We start from the raw sequence: 18,221 nt of genomic DNA on the forward strand, positions 1-18,221 counted from the left end.
TGAACAACAGGATTAGCCACAATCTTTGGTGGTAAAGGAAGTATAAATCTGGTTTCTGGTAAGGTTTTGTATGAATTCAAATACTTCAGCTCTTAGTCTTCACCTATCAAATTTTGAAATCTCAAAATTATTGTTTATGCCACAGTTAGAGCAAAGAATCAGCTTAGGGCAATTGGTCATTCAAGTAGGGGCACATTGTATGTCCAATGTATTTTTGCACATGTATTGAGCACTTTGAATTATGTCATGTTATTCAAGGGAAGAGATCTGCAGGATACTGTATAAGCCGTTATTGTCGAGCTCACCTGAGGTGAGGGGAGTCAAAGGGATCACCTGTGGCGTCTGTCCATCTGTCCGTCCATTCTTCGTCTGTCCGTCCATCGTCCGTCCGGCGTCCGTCCCTAACACTACAAAAACTTGAATAATTCTCTATTGAGGACTTCAATTTCAATCAAACTTGGAGGGAAGAGTGGTTATACAAAGTTACACATTTTACCAAACATGAAGGTCACTTCAGGATCAAAGGTCACAGGCCAGGATCAATAAACTGTAGAGCCCAATGTTAAGTTTTTGCCGCGCATTTCGATTATGGCTCATAACTTTCGATCCCTATGTCCGTTTCTGACCAAACTTGGATGGTAGAAAACCCTTGTGGGATTTCATGGTCAAAAGTCACAGACAGGGGTCAATAAACTTTTAGGGCCCCAATGTTAAGTTTTTACGGCGTATTTCGATTATGGCTCATAACTTTTTTTCCCTATGTCCGTTTGTGACCAAACTTGCTGGTAGATGTCCTTTGGGGAGTTGAATGTCATCACAAGAGTCAATAAAGGTCACAGACAGAGGTTAACAAACTTTTAGGGCCCAATGTTTAGTTTTTATGGCTGTTTCGATTATGGCTCATAACTTTTGATCCATATGTCTGTTTGTTACCAAACTTGGCTGATAAATGTCTTTTAAGGAGTTGAAGGTCACCACAAGGTCAAAGGTCATAGGCGGGGTCAATGACCTTCCGAGAGTTAGAAAAACATTAATTTCTTCTACACGAATGGGTGAGACACATTTTGGCACTTGCCTTGTTTTTTGCATGCAGATATTTTCGCCAAGGGTCACAGACATTTTTGCGAGATGTTGTTTTCGCGAATTGACACTAAGTCTTTGCTAATGCACTATTCCCCTAGCGCCTGGTGACATTTTCATGTGTTAAATTTGTGATCCAACTGAGATTGCGAATTTGCAAAAATTAAACCCTCGAGAAAAATAACATGTGCCTTCAATAGCACTATGCTGCTGTTGCTGCGGGCAACTCTGTGGCAAAGTGGGCATGACTGAAATTACATAGTCTTCAAATTACAATGAAATTACTAATTTTTAAAGATTTTTAGCTCACCTGAGCCAAAGGCTCAGTGAGCTATTGCGATCGCTCTATCATCCAACGTGTGTTGTCTGTCGTGCATCGTGCATTGTGCATAACCGTAAACATTTTCATCTTATTCTTGAAAACCCTATGACCAATTTTCACCAAACTTGGCAGGTAGCATCCTTAGGGGATAGGATCTTAATTTCCTCACATGGGCACCATGTCCCACCTGGGGGCGAAGTGTTAGAGCAAAGTTAAATATAGTATGAATTAGTACAATTGATGAATGTAGTTTAAGTTCATTCATGGTGGAATCAGTGGTGCCCCCCCCACCCCCCCCCCCCCGAGTTATTGGGGGGGGGGGGCAGAGGGATCCAAATGCAGGCCTAAATTATACATTTTCATCTTCTTCTTGAAAACAAAGTAATGGATTTTCTCCAAACTTGACAAGTAGCATTCTTAGAAGGATAGGATCTCTGTGTGTTCGAATGGGCACAATGCTTCCCTTGGGGGCCCAGGGAGGCCAAACTAAATTAAGGAATACTCAACTATATTCTTCTCTAGAATCGGAAGTGAGTCCAAGTACAGTGTACTTGGCAGGTATTTTTACCAGTGTGATGGATTATGCAAATGGACACCATGTCCCTAGTTCTCAAAGCCACCGCCCCCCCCCCCCCCCACCCTAGGCCCAAGTTTCCAATTTCTCAGGTAAGGGTCTGCATGAATGCATGGAAATGGAATGTGAACTTGCGATACTCAGGTGAGCACGAGACCCCGTCTCTTATACTGAAATAGTTTGCTTTGGTAGAGTGCCATGAATGTGAAGTATGCTGCTCAGGTGAGTTCAGCAATGGATTGTTTTTATGGAATGGTGTGCCTCTCATTTGTTCACACAGCTGAAGAAAGGCTGGACAAGTACACAAGCAGCTGATAGAGACAGAAGGCAAAGTGAGACTGATGAGTGAGAAGCTACTTCAGGCAGAAGCCAGGAAACAGCCAAAACCAGTGAGACAAATGTTTCTCAATCAAACATTTTACCAACATAAGGGATCATGTACAACTTGCATTGTTTAGTACATGCAACTGCATCCATTTTCCCTCTGTTGAGTATATGGGAGCATTCATAATGTTCAGGGCATAGATTATATGGATTTCCCTATTGCTCATAATACATGGTCAAATCTATGCCACCTACACTGTAATGAAACAATTCATCAACCAGGTTAGCATAGACAACTGTAGCCCACAGTGCACATCCTAATTTGGCGAATTTGATAAGCCGCTAGCATTGGTACAAGTATTAGTCATTACTCAATTGAAACATTCTTTTTCAGTAGAAAATGCATGTACAAAGAAAAATATACTCATTGGAGTCTATAAACTCTGTATTGCTCACATTTTGTTCATGTTGGAAGTATAATGTTAAATACTGACATAAAACAGTCAAAAGCAAGTAGAAAAGGATAGTTGTGGTAGTGACACATATATTACCAAACTGTAATTGCCTGAATAAACATATGTGACCCGCTACAACGAAATGGTCCTAAAGTCGCGCAAGGTCGAAGCCGTGAAAATCGAGTTTGAAGTCAGAGCATCAAAATTGGTCAAAACTTACGATTTTCTGATTTTGACATATTATTAGAGTCTCACATGTCTTCTATCATCAGTCGAAATTTTGAAGCGAAATAATGAAAAGAAAGACCAGAAAATGGCGTTTTTCTGGGCCATGTTTTTTTTGGCGTTTCATCGAAGCAGAAACTGGTTTGAACATTTGGATTGAGTGCCACATATAGGCTCCGCCCCTAACAACGACCGGAGTGATCTCATTGGTCAGTTTGCTGCTTGCCGCTAACCGAAGCGTGAAGCTCGCACACTGCACAGTCGAATGGTGCGTGCGGGCGGGATGCGCTATGCCCAGCCGCTTCTCCTGGCATCTGGTCACTGATTGGTCGGTGAGGAGACCGCCGACGCTGTGTTTGAATGAGCATTTCGGGGGTTGCTAGGGCTTACCTTCTATTGTCCGGAGGTGAATATACTAGACTTGCAGTGTCCCTTGATCGTGATTGCATCGCAAGGAGAACTTTTAGGGCGCTTTTCTCTCGAAACAGTGTCATTTCCCAGACGTCTCGACATGCTCTCTTTTAAACATCGATATCTCCGCAGCCGATTATTTTTATAAGATGTGTTATATATCAATTTAAAGCAGAAAGATTAGGGAATTTTGTCATGCAATTTTCAAATAATCGCGACCTCGCCCGACTTTAGGATCATTTTGTTGTAGCGGGTCACATATACTCACCTTCAGTGCATAATGATATGACCTTTGAGTTAATTAATACTTCATCTAGTGGCATTGCCCCCCTACTCTTCATATCTTCCTGTGTAGGAACTAGAGGCAGGAGAGCGTCATCGCCTAGAGGGCCAGCTGGCAGAGCGGCTGAGAGCCGTGGCAGGGCTGAAGAGCCGGATGAACCAGCTGGAGGACAGTATGCAAACAACCCTGGACATTATCGAGGCCAAGGACCGGGAGATGACAGCCCTCAAGGAGCAGCTTGCCATCCTTGAGGAAGGAGATCCCAAACATGTGAGCTCATTACCTGTAGTATCATTTGGGAACTTTAACATGTCTGGTTGATACTAGGAGCTGATAGATGTTGCCTGGTTGACCAGAGAGGGCATGATATCATAGATATCTGTGCCTCTGTTTGATACACAAGTTGCACAAATCATATCACCCAGCTGTCACCCTGCACTCCATGAGATGTAAATTTGGCCCTCCTGCGTTCACACCTTTTTACTTGACGTGATTTCCAAAGGAGGTAGGGTTTGCTCCTTGGTGTTGAAGAATACATTTTCAATATTTTACGTGTGTGAAGTACACATTGAAAATATCTGTAGATCTACACACACAATACAAAAAATATCCATTTCTAAATTACACATAAAAATATCTACACCTACTGAACCCATATGAATGCATAATCACATGGGGATCATCTCCTGAAATATATAAATCAACAGTACTGGAAACCAATTTACCATGTACCATGCAAAGTAATGAATTTTGTAAACTATTTTTGCACATTGCAGGCAGAGCTTGAGGCCCAGCTTGCTGATAGGGAACTACAGGCTGCTCAGACTGCCAAAAATTACACCAACCTTCAGCATGACCTGGACAATACACTGGGCAGACTGACTGCTGAGATGGACCGCGTCAAAGGCCTGGAGCAACAGCTAGCAGATGGTTTGTGGATGCCTTCATGTGCTAACCTTTTTTGAATTAAAAAAAGAACAAAGAGGTGTAGTTAGCAACATTTCTACCATTTTTGACAGCAAACAAAGATATTTTGGGGCATGGTGACTCTATTATGTTTTTAGGGGATTTAAATCACCACCAAGGTATATGTTTAGAAAATTGATCAGCAATTAACTTGAATTACACTAGTTTATATCTACACTGGTCAACATTGTCCAAGACTGCCATTTAGAAACAGGTTTTAGAGAAATTACGATGACAGTTTGGATTCAGACTTACTCAGCTAGAATGAAATAATATCAGGAACATTTGTACAAGCCAGTTCTTCGTGAAGATGATTCATTCTCTGTTTGATACCATATATCACAGGACAAGCAAATTTGAATGATGAGCTTCGTGATGAGCTACAAGCCATTGTGGGAGGACTAACAGAGTACCTCAATCAGGTCAGAGGTCAAGTCAGCGACCAGCAGAGAGAGAATGCTAAATTGCAACAGGATCGGGAGGAGCTTCGCAGACAACTAGCAGAGGCCTTGGATAGAGAGAAGACAAAGGAGTCAAAGGAAATAGAAGCACTGCACAAGGTTGGACACCACTTTAATAAAACATTTCTTATTCAGATTATGAATGTGAGGTTTTCTTTTTTCTGTTATGATGAGCAACAATACATTATGTGACCAGACCTGAACAGTTCAGGCAGAAGAATGTCTGGGATTCAAGGTCTGCTGTGAAATAAATGCCCCATATTTCAAGCTTTGATACAGTATAAAATATGTCTATACTTCATGAGAGGTGTGCCTCGGGTGAGCTGAGTGAATATGGAAAAGTACCTTCAGAGAACGACAGAAAAGGGGAGAAAACAGGCATCTTAGTTTCAGCTTACCTTGGGAACTGAGCCATGGTTTTGCGAGACTAAGCAGGATACTTGCCTGGTAAAGTTTCTGTTGAAATGCTGCCATGTTTGTTCACTTGTGAATATGTTCACTTGTGAAGAATGACTGAAGTTGCCCTGGTAATGCCTTCATTAGTATAACCAGAGGCATTATGTTTTTGGACTGTCTGTCCATCCATCTGTAATCGATTTTGTGGACAGCATAACTTAGGAATCGTTTGAGGTATCCAGATAAAACTTGGCATATGTATGTATACATTTCATATCATCATATATCTCTGCAATGCCTGAAGCTATTTTCATGGATCTTATTTTAGTGTATACATGTATTACCAGATAAAGATTCTGTAGGAAAAGATGTGGGCCATGGGGTCAAAGGTCAAGTGAAAATGCTAAAATTTCATGTTTTTGTCCATATCTTGGAAATGGCACAAGGTATCTTCATGAAACCTAGTACATATGAATCGACTGCCTGACAATGACTCTCTTGAGAATTCTTTTGGCTATAGGATCAAGGGTCAAAGATGAAGTCAAAAGGCTGGAATTCTGATATATTACAATGTATGCTGAAATTGCATTATTGTCCCCGCCGAACGAGTTCGAGCAGGGGACTATGAAACGGGCTCCGTACGTGTGTGTGTCCGTGTGTCTGTCCGTCCGTCTGTCTGTCTGTCTGTGCGTCCGTGTGTGATCAAAATGTTCAATTTGCTACTTCTCTGTCATTTATGAGCCAATTTTGATTCTGTTTGCTTTATATGATAGCACTACATGGGAGCTTTGAAACTTCTACACAGAATTTCAGTTGTGACCTTTGACCTTGACCTTTGACCTATATTGTACATTTTGCTTCAAAATGCTACTCCTTCGCCATTTCTAACCCGATTTCGATTCCGTTTGCTTTATGTGATGGCACTAGGTGAGGGCTTCAAAACTTCTACACAGAATTTTGACCTTTGACTTCTTTGACCTTTGACCTTGATTTTTTACCTTTATTGTACATTGGCTACAAAATGCTACTCCTTCGCCATTTCTAACCCGATTTTGATTCCGTTTGCTTCATGTGAAGGCACTAGGTGAGGGCTTCAAAACTTCTACACAGAATTTTGACCTTTGACTTCTTTGACCTTTGACCTTGATTTTTGACCTGCATTGTACATTTTGCTACAAAATGCTAAGTAAACACTCCTTTGCCATTTCTAACCCAATTTCATTTCCATTTGCTTTATGTGGTGGCACTACAGTCTAGGTAAGGGCTTCAAAACTTCTACACAGAATTTTGACCCTTGACTTCTTTGACCTTTGACCTTGATTTTTGACCTATGTTGTACATTGGCTACAAAATGCTCCTCCTTTGCCATTTCTAATCCGATTTCGATTCCGTTTTCTTTATGTGATGGCACTAGGTGAGGGCTTCAAAACTTCTAACACAGAATTTTGACCTTTGACTTCTTTGACCTTTGACCTTGATTTTTGACCTATATTGTACATTGGCTACAAAATGCTACTCCTTCGCCATTTCTAACCCAATTTCGATTCCGTTTGAACGAGTTCGAGCAGGGGACTATGAACGGGCTCCGTACGTGTGTGTGTCCGTGTGTCTGTCCGTCCGTCTGTCTGTCTGTCTGTGCGTCCATGTGTGATCAAAATGTTCAATTTGCTACTTCTCTGTCATTTATGAGCCAATTTTGATTCTGTTTGCTTTATATGATAGCACTACATGGGAGCTTTGAGACTTATACACAGAATTTCAGTTGTGACCTTTGACCTTGACCTTTGACCTATATTGTACATTTTGCTTCAAAATGCTACTCCTTCGCCATTTCTAACCCGATTTCGATTCCGTTTGCTTTATGTGATGGCACTAGGTGAGGGCTTCAAAACTTCTACACAGAATTTTGACCTTTGACCTTGATTTTTTACCTTTATTGTACATTGACTACAAAATGCTACTCCTTCGCCATTTCTAACCCGATTTTGATTCCGTTTGCTTCATGTGAAGGCACTAGGTGAGGGCTTCAAAACTTCTACACAGAATTTTGACCTTTGACTTCTTTGACCTTTGACCTTGATTTTTGACCTGCATTGTACATTTTGCTACAAAATGCTAAGTAAACACTCCTTTGCCATTTCTAACCCGATTTCATTTCCATTTGCTTTATGTGATGGCACTACAGTCTAGGTGAGGGCTTCAAAACTTCTACACAGAATTTTGACCCTTGACTTCTTTGACCTTTGACCTTGATTTTTGACCTATGTTGTACATTGGCTACAAAATGCTCCTCCTTTGCCATTTCTAATCCGATTTCGATTCCGTTTTCTTTATGTGATGGCACTAGGTGAGGGCTTCAAAACTTCTACACAGAATTTTGACCTTTGACTTCTTTGACCTTTGACCTTGATTTTTGACCTATATTGTACATTGGCTACAAAATGCTACTCCTTCGCCATTTCTAACCCGATTTCGATTCCGTTTGCTTTTTGTGATGGCACTAGGTGAGGGCTTCAAAACTTCTACACAGAATTTTGACCGTTGACTTCTTTGACCTTTGACCTTGATTTTTGACCTATATTGTACATTGGCTACAAAATGCTACTCCTTTGCCATTTCTAACCCGATTTCGATTCCGTTTGCTTTTTGTGATGGCACTAGGTGAGGGCTTCAAAACTTCTACACAGAATTTTGATCTTTGACTTCTTTGACCTTTGACCTTGATTTTTTACCGATATTGTACATTTTGCTACTAAATGCTACTTCCGGCGGGGACATATTTTACGCACCGCGTAATTTCTACTTTTCCTTGTTTTCTCCATACCTTGGGGGTTACTCAATTCATGTACTTCATTAAGTGAGGCACATACAAATACATGTTCATGCTTGACTGCGCAATGATTCTGTAGGGAAAGATTTGCGCTATTTGGTCAAGGATCAAGTTAAAAAGATAAGATGTCCCTATTTCTATTCTTGTTTTAAAAAAAAGAAAAAAAATGTGAAACTGTCATCTCACCCAGTCAAGATGTACTATAGAGACCTATTGGGATAAGAATGCAGTATGGTAGAGGCATGTCAGTCACCAGAGCGATATATCTAATTTTTTGTATGTGAACTTGTAGATAAAATGAAGTATTAAGATTAATGAAAAAATGACAGTAAGGATTCAAGTAAAGCAAGATTTAGGGAAACACACCTACAAATCAATTTCCTCGGTTTTTACTGCAGTTATTCCCTGTGTGCACACATCACGCTACAAGCATGCTATCCCAAAATAGCAGCACTATTTTTTCTTGAAAAGACCACAGTGAGCTACTCTTTTTGTGCTGTAAAGACAGTGTTTTTATCAAAACTCATTTCAAACTGATAACAGGCCTGGAATTATGCACATGTATGGTCTCTGGTAATAATCAGTTCATCTTTTGTATCTGTAAGTAGACCAAAGAGCCATTTTCAACAGAGTTTACAAATGTCAGTTTCAAATGTTGAGAATCGGTAAAAAGCATGTGCAGTCCAAGCACATGTAGAAACTTCAAGCAAAAAAAAAAAAAATCAGAACTTAAAGCACTCACCAGTTTACAGATGATTTGGGAATCTTCAGAAAGAAATATTGCCACAACTTTTTATCAAGTATTTGGCCATGTTAAAGGATATATTTGGAAATCACATTTAAGCTGATGTCATCAAAATCTGTGTCCTCCAGAAGTTGCAGGATGCAGAAGAAGCATTGGGATTCCTTGAGACAGAGAACCAGGCTCTCCAGCACTCTCAGCTAGAGCTACCCAGACAGGACCCCGAAAGGGATGCCAGACTTAAAGAAACACAGGAGGAGGTGAAACAACTAAAGAATTCTCTCAGGAAACAGCAGCAAAAAGCAGAGGTAGATTCAAGAGTATGAACTTTTCAGACACAGACACATAGTGAAATATAGTAAAGCTTTGTCTGATCTCTGACCTTTCATTGCATATATTGTAGTGCCAGATGGTACTTACTATGAAATTCAAAACTTTTACAGCACCAGATGTATGCAGACATTTTGAATGCCCCTTCATCATTTTGTCTTGTCATCACACACTCTCTATGATAAAACTGGTCTTGAAGAGAGAGATGATGAGTTATCTTGTCTTTCTGTCATAACCTACCTGTAGAGTGTATGTGTGAATGAAGGGACTGCAGGCTGAAACGTAGTGAATGCAAAAAAAGCCCAACATGTTGGGACTTTTATATTTCTCTGTCTCGCATTAAAGTTTATTCTACTGAATGCCAAATTAAGTCCGCTTTCAAAGCTACTGAATTCTTACTCATATGGACTGGCAAACTAGGTAAAATTTATCCAAAGACACAAATGTGTGATAATTCTAGCGACATGGATGCTTGTACAAGTATGTTTGACATGTCATGTATTTTTTTTATTATTATTATTATTATTATTATCATTATTGTCCCCGCCGAACGAGTTCGAGCAGGGGACTATGAAACGGGCTCCGTACGTGTGTGTGTCCGTGTGTCCGTCCGTCCGTCCGTGTGTCCGTGTGTGCGTCCGTGTGTGATCAAAATCTTCAATTTGCTACTTCTCTGTCATTTATGAGCCAATTTGATTCTGTTTGCTTTATATGATAGCACTACATGGGAGCTTTGAAACTTCTACACAGAATTTCAGTTGTGACCTTTGACCTTGACCTTTGACCTATATTGTACATTTTGCTACAAAATGCTACTCCTTCGCCATTTCTAACCCGATTTCGATTCCGTTTGCTTTATGTGATGGCACTAGGTGAGGGCTTCAAAACTTCTACACAGAATTTTGACCTTTGACTTCTTTGACCTTTGACCTTGATTTTTGACCTGTATTGTACATTTTGCTACAAAATGCTACTCCTTCGCCATTTCTAACCCGATTTCGATTCCGTTTGCTTTATGTGATGGCACTAGGTGAGGGCTTCAAAACTTCTACACAGAATTTTGACCTTTGACTTCTTTGACCTTTGACCTTGATTTTTTGACCTATATTGTACATTTTGCTACAAAATGCTACTCCTTCGCCATTTCTAACCCGATTTCGATTCCATTTGCTTTATGTGATGGCACTAGGTGAGGGCTTCAAAACTTCTACACAGAATTTTGACCTTTGACTTCTTTGACCTTTGACCTTGATTTTTGACCTATATTGTGCATTTTGCTACAGAATGCTACTCCTTCGCGATTTCTAACCCGATTTCGATTCCGTTTGCTTTATGTGATAGCGCTAGGTGAGGGCTTCAAACTTCTACACAGAATTTTGACCTTTGTCTTCTTTGACCTTTGACCTTGATTTTTGACCTATATTGTACATTGGCTACAAAATGCTACTCCTTCGCCATTTCTAACCCAATTTCGATTCCATTTGCTTTATGTGATGGCACTAGGTGAGGGCTTCAAAACTTCTACACAGAATTTTGACCTTTGACTTCTTTGACCTTTGACCTTGATTTTTTACCTATATTGCACATTTTGTTACAAAATGCTACTTCCGGCGGGGACATATGTTACGCACCGCGTAATTTCTACTTTTCCTTGTTATTATTATTATTATTATTATTATTATTATTATTATAATCATTATTATTATTATTCTGCTCTCCAAAACTATAATCTTGCATCATGTGTGTATTGAAGTATAATGATACAATTATATCAGATCACCACATTACATCTATATATGATCACCTTGGCATACCACTGAATTTAAAATCTGGCTACCAGTAAGCAGACACTTCTAACACTTTAAAGGTATGTAGCATGAACATTGTGGTAGTGTTGGAGAGGTTATGATAGGATCCTTGATAGTGTCATCTGATCTCTGAAACCTTTTAATGACAGGCTGAAAGAGCTGCACTGGAAGAGGAGCTGGCAGTAAGTCGCTTTGAGCAAGCAAAGCAGCAAGGCAAGCCAAGCAGACCCGGATCAGCAGGGAGAGGCAGAAGCTGCTGCGAGACAACTTGCCAATGTACAGGTAGAATGTGATATTCTACGCAGATGTCATAGAGTGTAGATGACTTATGATCTGGCAGTGACAGTGTGCTTTGTTCAAAGTTGCGATTAATTCTTTTGAAAAATGGAATATTTGTTTTGTGGTTACCAGTAGATGGTGTTTACCCTATGACTTGCTTACACTGGAATGGCAAATATTCTATTATTGATGCTATCCATTATCATGGTATAATCCTGTGTGTGTGTGTGGGGGGGGGGGGGATACACACAAGATGAGGGGAATGTTATGTGCACATAAGAATTCATATCCTTTGCATATCCATTTTTTCTTTGTTGTAGTTAAACTGTCTGGTAGATGTCTCAATGTTTTCCTTATTCTTGTGACATTTTAGTGAATTACTATATTGCATTTAAACAAAAATCTGAACCTGCAGGCTGCCAATCGAGCTCTGAAGGATCGCCTCCGTGAGCAGATGTCCCAATACAACAACCTCCTCAACACCTCTCTCAATCCAGAGGAGGTATCCCAGCGTATCCACCAAGTGGGAGACTCCTTGAATGATGGTAGAGTCAACGGCTTCATGGGCCACCATGGGGATGGGGATGTGGTGGGGATTCCCTAGCAGAGCTGCAGGGACAGATTAGGGGGAGGCTTGGACAAATCCAGCAAGAGGCAGATCGGGCCAGGAGATATCAACAGAAGGTAGAATTAATTATGTTTAATGATTCTGCTAATGATGATGATGATTATTGTTATCATTATTATTGTGTGTGTGTGTGTGTGTGTGTGTGTGTGTGTGTGTGTGTGTTGATGGTGGTGTAAGTCAATCATGTTACACAGAACTGTACATGACGCAATGATTATGCTTGAATATACCAAGCCCTTTTTACACTTGTGTTTCTTAACCCCGTACTTTCTCTGACCCAGGACTATCGTTAGTCCCGTACCAATTTTTTCAGCTTTTTACACTCGCCAATAAATCCCGTACTAAGCTCTTGTCCTGGGCTAAGGAGAAAACTGACCTTTTTACACTCGTATTTCTTAGTCCCGTACTTTCCAAACCACATGAATATTCATGATTACGCTGTGCACTGTACAAGTACACGCACGCACCGGCAGCACTTGATTACCTTGTTTCTGATTGGTCAGTGGGGGGTCGGACTTCGTCTCCGTCGCTTAGCCCTGGATTATTTTTTCGTTCTGTTTACACTCGCTTGCTTGGCACCGCAATTGCGGGGCTAACCCTGCTTTTTTGCAGGGCCAGATAGTGTGGGATTATCGGTGGGGCTAGCCCACTTTGGCAAAAACATTGTGTAAACAGAAAGTGGGCTAAGGAAAGTCCGGTACCAACGGTGGGGCTAAGGCCGCCCCTCCCCCCCCCCCCCCTTTAGCCCCACCGTTGGTACGGGACTAAGCAAAAATTAGCAAGTGTAAAAAGCCCTCCAGTGTGTTAACAATTTGCCTTTATGAGGCTTGATTGTGAAACAAGAGGAAATAAACTACAATGTAACTATACAAAATGTCAAGTTCTCACAAGGTACATTGCTTTGATGAGTATTATGTTATTATTCAACAGGCAGAGGGAGAAGCAAAGTCACTCCGCCATCAGCTGGAACAGATGCAAGCCAGACTCAAAGGCATGATGAACAAGGACAGAAATCGAGTGAGAAGAGCAGCATGTTGCATGGATTTCAACATGTGACTGTTACATTTATAGAGTACATGCATGGATAGGGTTTTGAAGTAGCTACATGTATGCAATGATTTTGTAGGAATCTGCAATGTATGGTGGGACTCTATCAAAAAAGATATGTGACTGCCCAGCTCAAAACCCGCAAAAAGTCTAGGATAAGACTAGCATTTTCTATAATGGACCACATAATGTCATTTGGGTTGACCGACTCAATTTTTTAAAAGTTTGTCTTACCTTGGAGAGTAATTTTTCTCTACGTACTATCAAAATTGTCGGCATAAAACAAAACCTGAAATTGAAATATTTTAGCAGTTTTTGTGGGCCATCATTTTTCGGACAGGCACTGCTTTCATTGTGAAGAAGAACATGTTATGATTAATACTTCTGCACTGCACACCTGAGTGACCTTCATTTTTTAATCTTCTTCTCCTTTTCTGTGAAACCTTACCTCCTAAACTCTCTCTTGTTTCAATCATTTTTTGAATGGGCTAGGATGGTCAAATTTTTAAAAGTTATACAGGTATTATTTTAAAGCTTAGAGCTTACCCTTTTACACACTTAAGTGTTAGGCAAGTTTAAACATTTTTACCTACTTTTTGTGGGTTTTCGAGCGGGGCAGTCATATATGTTTTATGTTTAAGTTTGATGTTTTATCATGATATGGCCTTTTTATTTCAATGTGGTCACAGTGTTTGTCTCAAGCTAAAATAAGCCTATTTCTGATTGGCAAATTGCCCTACTGTCAATCACTTGCAATGAAAACATCTCGATGGAAGAATTTCATGAATTTGAAGCCTATTTCTGTTTGAAACCTTCATAATGACCTATAATCAAAGGCATCAGAATTGCAAGCTTAAAACAATATTATAACATGATATGTTATGCATTGTTGTTAATTGTCAGAGAAGAGAAGAGGACAGAGAAGATGAAGAAGAAATGAAGAGAATGAGAGAAGAGCTGCAGAGACTAAGACAGGAACTCAATGACTCTCAGAACCAGCAGGTAATTAATGAGCACTTCTCTTACAGTTTGCATTCTGAGAGGTTCTGGTGCACCACATTGAGTATTTTTAATTCCTCCACCACGATGTGTTGCCGGAGGCATCATTTGATTAATGTCATCCTGAAAAGGACCTACTCAATTGACATTTCAAACAGTATCAAGCAGTTTTTACCAATAAGATGAAGACCTGAATATACAGTGTACTTATGGAAACATCAATTGAAGAGGTTCTCTTCATGACCGCAGGCATCAAAGAAGGATCTATGTGATGCACCAGAAACCAGCAGAACTATGTGCTGAATGACTTTCATCACCAATTATAGAGAAAAGGTACATGCAATGGAGTGCTCGTATATGTAGCTTTCCTGAACTCTTTGTAATGTATTAACATCTATGAACCAATAGATTATGGTCAGCGAGATACAAGAATCTTCAAGTTTGTTCAAGATGTTAGTGTTGTGTATTCAGGATTTTATTTTATTCTTAAGTCAAAATACTGGTACACTTGTGTATATCAGCAATCAATAAATTAATTATCTTTTTATGTATCTTTATATTTTGCTACAGAAGATTCTATCTTTGAATATATCTTTGAAATATCTTTGAGATATCTTTGAAAGTCTCATCTGGACAAAGAAATTGCAGAAATTTCCTAATAAATTCATTTGAATTTGAATTTGAAAAAAAAATGTCATTTTTTACATGACTTTCTTGTTTCTACAGCCACCACCATTTCCACCACAGCCACAAGTTGCAACCATCTCAGACATACAGGGCCAAGCCCCTTTCAATGACCCAAGGGTCAGAGGTCAAATGCAGAGGTTGCAAGGTGACCTAGCGGGACTTCAAAATCAGATCAAAGAAAAAGACAGAATAGCTGCACAGCAGGTATTGTGGAAATGCAAATATTTGAGGTCAGACTGTTTGTTTTGGGCATGCACTATGGTGATTTGACATACTCATGTCAAAAGGAGATTAACATTATTTTCTTGAATTAAAAACCCCACTCTCTATGTCTGATACTGCTGTCCAGGGGCCCGTTTCATAAAACATGTCATCAGTGACAAGTTATTCAAATTCATGAATTTCTTCCGTCGAGATGTTTTCATTGCAACTGATTGACAAATTGCCCTACATTGACGTAAATAAGCACTGAATTGATCAGTGTTTTAGTAGTAGCCATGATAAAAAATCATGGGCGTACATACTCGAGCAGGATTCGAACCTACGACCTCCTGATCACCGGACAGGCGTCATCTCCATGGGCGTATGTACACCTATGATTTTTTATCATGGCTACTACTAAAACACTGATCAATTCAGTGCTTATTTACGTCGATGTAGGGCAATTTGTCAATCAGTTGCAATGAAAACATCTCGACGGAAGAAATTCATGAATCTGAATAACAAAGCAGTACCCGCTGCATGCTATAAGGATTAGAACCAACACTTGCTTTCGGGCGAAAGCTCGATGGTCTAGTGGAGATGACGCCTGTCCGGTGATCAATAAACCCGAACAGTAGAGGAAGAAGTGAGATTGATTGTGAGATCTAACATTTCAAAAGACAAAAATTTGTGAATGTCATTGACAACACAGCACGCAGCAGACCTATACAGGACGCAGATACCACCTCCTCTAGATGTCTTTCTGGGATGATTGATAATATTGAAATTTGGAAGGGATAATTTCAATTCAGCAAGGGTAGGCTTATCCCTCTGGTCACCTGTAAGCCATGACTCAGTGATGACTAACACATCAATATCATTATCTATGATCAGAGTTGACACTACATCGACTTTATTTGTCAAGAATTTTGCGTTCCATAAACCAAATGAGACCCACTGGAAGTATCACAAAGGGATTGTGACCTTGGAATCCTCCACCTGCGGCGTCCCCTGTGCGCAATCCCAAGATCACATACCCTTCTCCAAACAGTCAAAGGAAGTAGATGACTGGGCTTCCCATTTAACTGATGGAGGGCATGTACATCATATAATACGATTAGGCTGAAAACTACTGCAATACTCATTAGCATGTCGCGTTACATCAACTTCAGTACATGGACCTGGGTTTGTTTGAATGTCACCGGACAGTAGGATGGCTAACTGAAAACATGCACATGTGTTGCTATAGTATGCAATAGGTTTACCACAGTGTCTGACAAGCCTGTGAACAGGAGAAAGTAGACTGTGATTACAGTTACAAGCATCAGTTGGCAGCATGAATACATGGTTCATGTTCAAGAGAGATACAATCAGAGGTATACAAAAGAAGAGATTCCAGAGATGCCAGATCTTAATCCCCTCCATTGCTGTGGACGTGATGCTATTGACATACACGTGTGAAGGGTGTGACCATTAAAGGGGATGGCTAGTAACTGATCAGTGGGAATCAGTGGGAATGCTGAGGGATGATTGTTCCAATCATTGTGGGATTCATTTAAGAGTACATTATATATCTATTCTTGTATGAAAATTATTTGCTTCAGAATGGTCTCATATTCAAGTAATGTGCAGATTAATGTTTCCAGGTAAGTGTCCCTGGTCAGTGACGGGGCATTAACCTGCACATTACTTGAATATGAGACCATTCTGAAGTAAATAATTTTCACACAACAGTAGATATATAATGTACTCTTAAATGAATCCCACAAGGATTGGAACAATCATCCCTCAGCATTCCCACTGATTCCCACTGATTCCCACTGATCGGTTACTAGCCATCCCCTTTAAAGGTGCTATTGAAAGTACAAAGCAAGGACACATACAAGATGCACGAAGCAAGTGTACAACACTGGACACTGAAATTGGCAATACAGAGTAGGCTACAGTATCAAGATACAAAATTCAACTGTAAAAATATAGCTAACTTACCAACAAAATGACTGGAAATGGTCTAGCAAGATCCTTGACACAAACAGAATATGATATAAGCTACCAAACTGCAAAAATGCAGCAAAAACCTTGTAAAAGAGACCATATAAAGAGAGCCCTAAATGAGTGGGGCTACCTATGGAGGCGCCCACAAAAAAAAAAAAAAAAAATGTCTTAGTGGCCCCTTTTTATTTCTTGATAATCCTTCACACACTCTTCACTTTTAACTCTAAAAACTTTTGAAAGGATGATACTACTGCTTTGAAAGTTGGCATTAATCACTGACAGGACGTGTTGATAGAGCATGCTAAATTTTAGTTTAATCTAATAATCCCTTGATTGTTGTTGCTATGTGGTGTACATCCTGTTTTTTGTCCCATTCATCGCACAGCTAGCACAGCTTGGTAAAGATTAAGGGCTTGAATAGGCCCTGTTCTTCTGAGCCTCTTTTCTCAGTTCACACTTTTCCAGAGTATGTGCTTTCTTTCCAAGATTTAGATGGGTTAGGAGCATTCATTTGAATTGAGTTATACATCATTTCAGAGCTTAGAATCTTGTTTTTCAGAATCTACTTGTGTACTCTTAACTAAAAATCCATGTGTGGTGACTTTTTTTTTTTTTTTTTGATGCAGGGTCACAAATTATCACGAAAAATGTCAACAAGGGCTTACTTAACCGTGCTACATTTAGTGAACTGTTCATTCATATTACTGAACTGATGAATGAATTGGGATTAAATGCAATGCAAAGTATTTGTGTTTTCAGGGAATGAACTACAAACAATGATTAATTTCATTTGCCTTGATCTAGCTTGCTGATGCTGAGAAGGAAATCCTCCAGCTGCAGGCAGAGCTCCGCAAGAGGGACCATGAAGCTAGAGAAAGTGAAAGAGTGCAACAGAGGGCAGCAGACCAGCAAGCCAGGGAATACGAGAGGCAAAAAGCATCAGCGCTGGCTAAGGTGAATAGAGAGTTCTACCACCAGTAAAGTGTCTAATTGTCTAATTGAGATAGTGAAGTGTCCTTGGAATTAATGCTCCTACAATATGCATTGGCACTCTGCAAGTTAACTAGATTATGAGTAAAGGCCCAATTGCACTGACCATGTGAGGTTTATCTGATCCTCAAAATACAAACATTTTAGTGTTCCGATGAGTTCTGATAAAATGATCCAATAAACTCCAA

General features: G+C 40.0%; 1 protein-coding gene and 1 pseudogene across 1 annotated transcript in view; both read left to right on the top strand.

The window, feature by feature from the left end:
* LOC139725050 (centriolin-like) overlaps window positions 1-2,291 on the top strand; it is a 109,170-nt gene extending 106,879 nt beyond the window's left edge. The window contains exon 9 of the mRNA XM_071636138.1: window positions 2,257-2,291. Within this exon, the coding sequence (XP_071492239.1) occupies window positions 2,257-2,291 (35 nt within the window). The remainder of the gene's footprint in view (window positions 1-2,256) is intronic.
* Window positions 2,292-11,467: 9,176 nt separating this feature from the next.
* The window catches only part of LOC139725073 (uncharacterized), a 46,311-nt pseudogene continuing 39,557 nt past the window's right edge, over window positions 11,468-18,221 (top strand).

Source organism: Diadema antillarum, unplaced genomic scaffold (genome assembly GCF_040938485.1).
Source record: "Diadema antillarum isolate AM-2024a unplaced genomic scaffold, OU_Dant_1.0 seq00000014_RagTag, whole genome shotgun sequence".
Taxonomy (NCBI): domain Eukaryota; kingdom Metazoa; phylum Echinodermata; class Echinoidea; order Diadematoida; family Diadematidae; genus Diadema; species Diadema antillarum.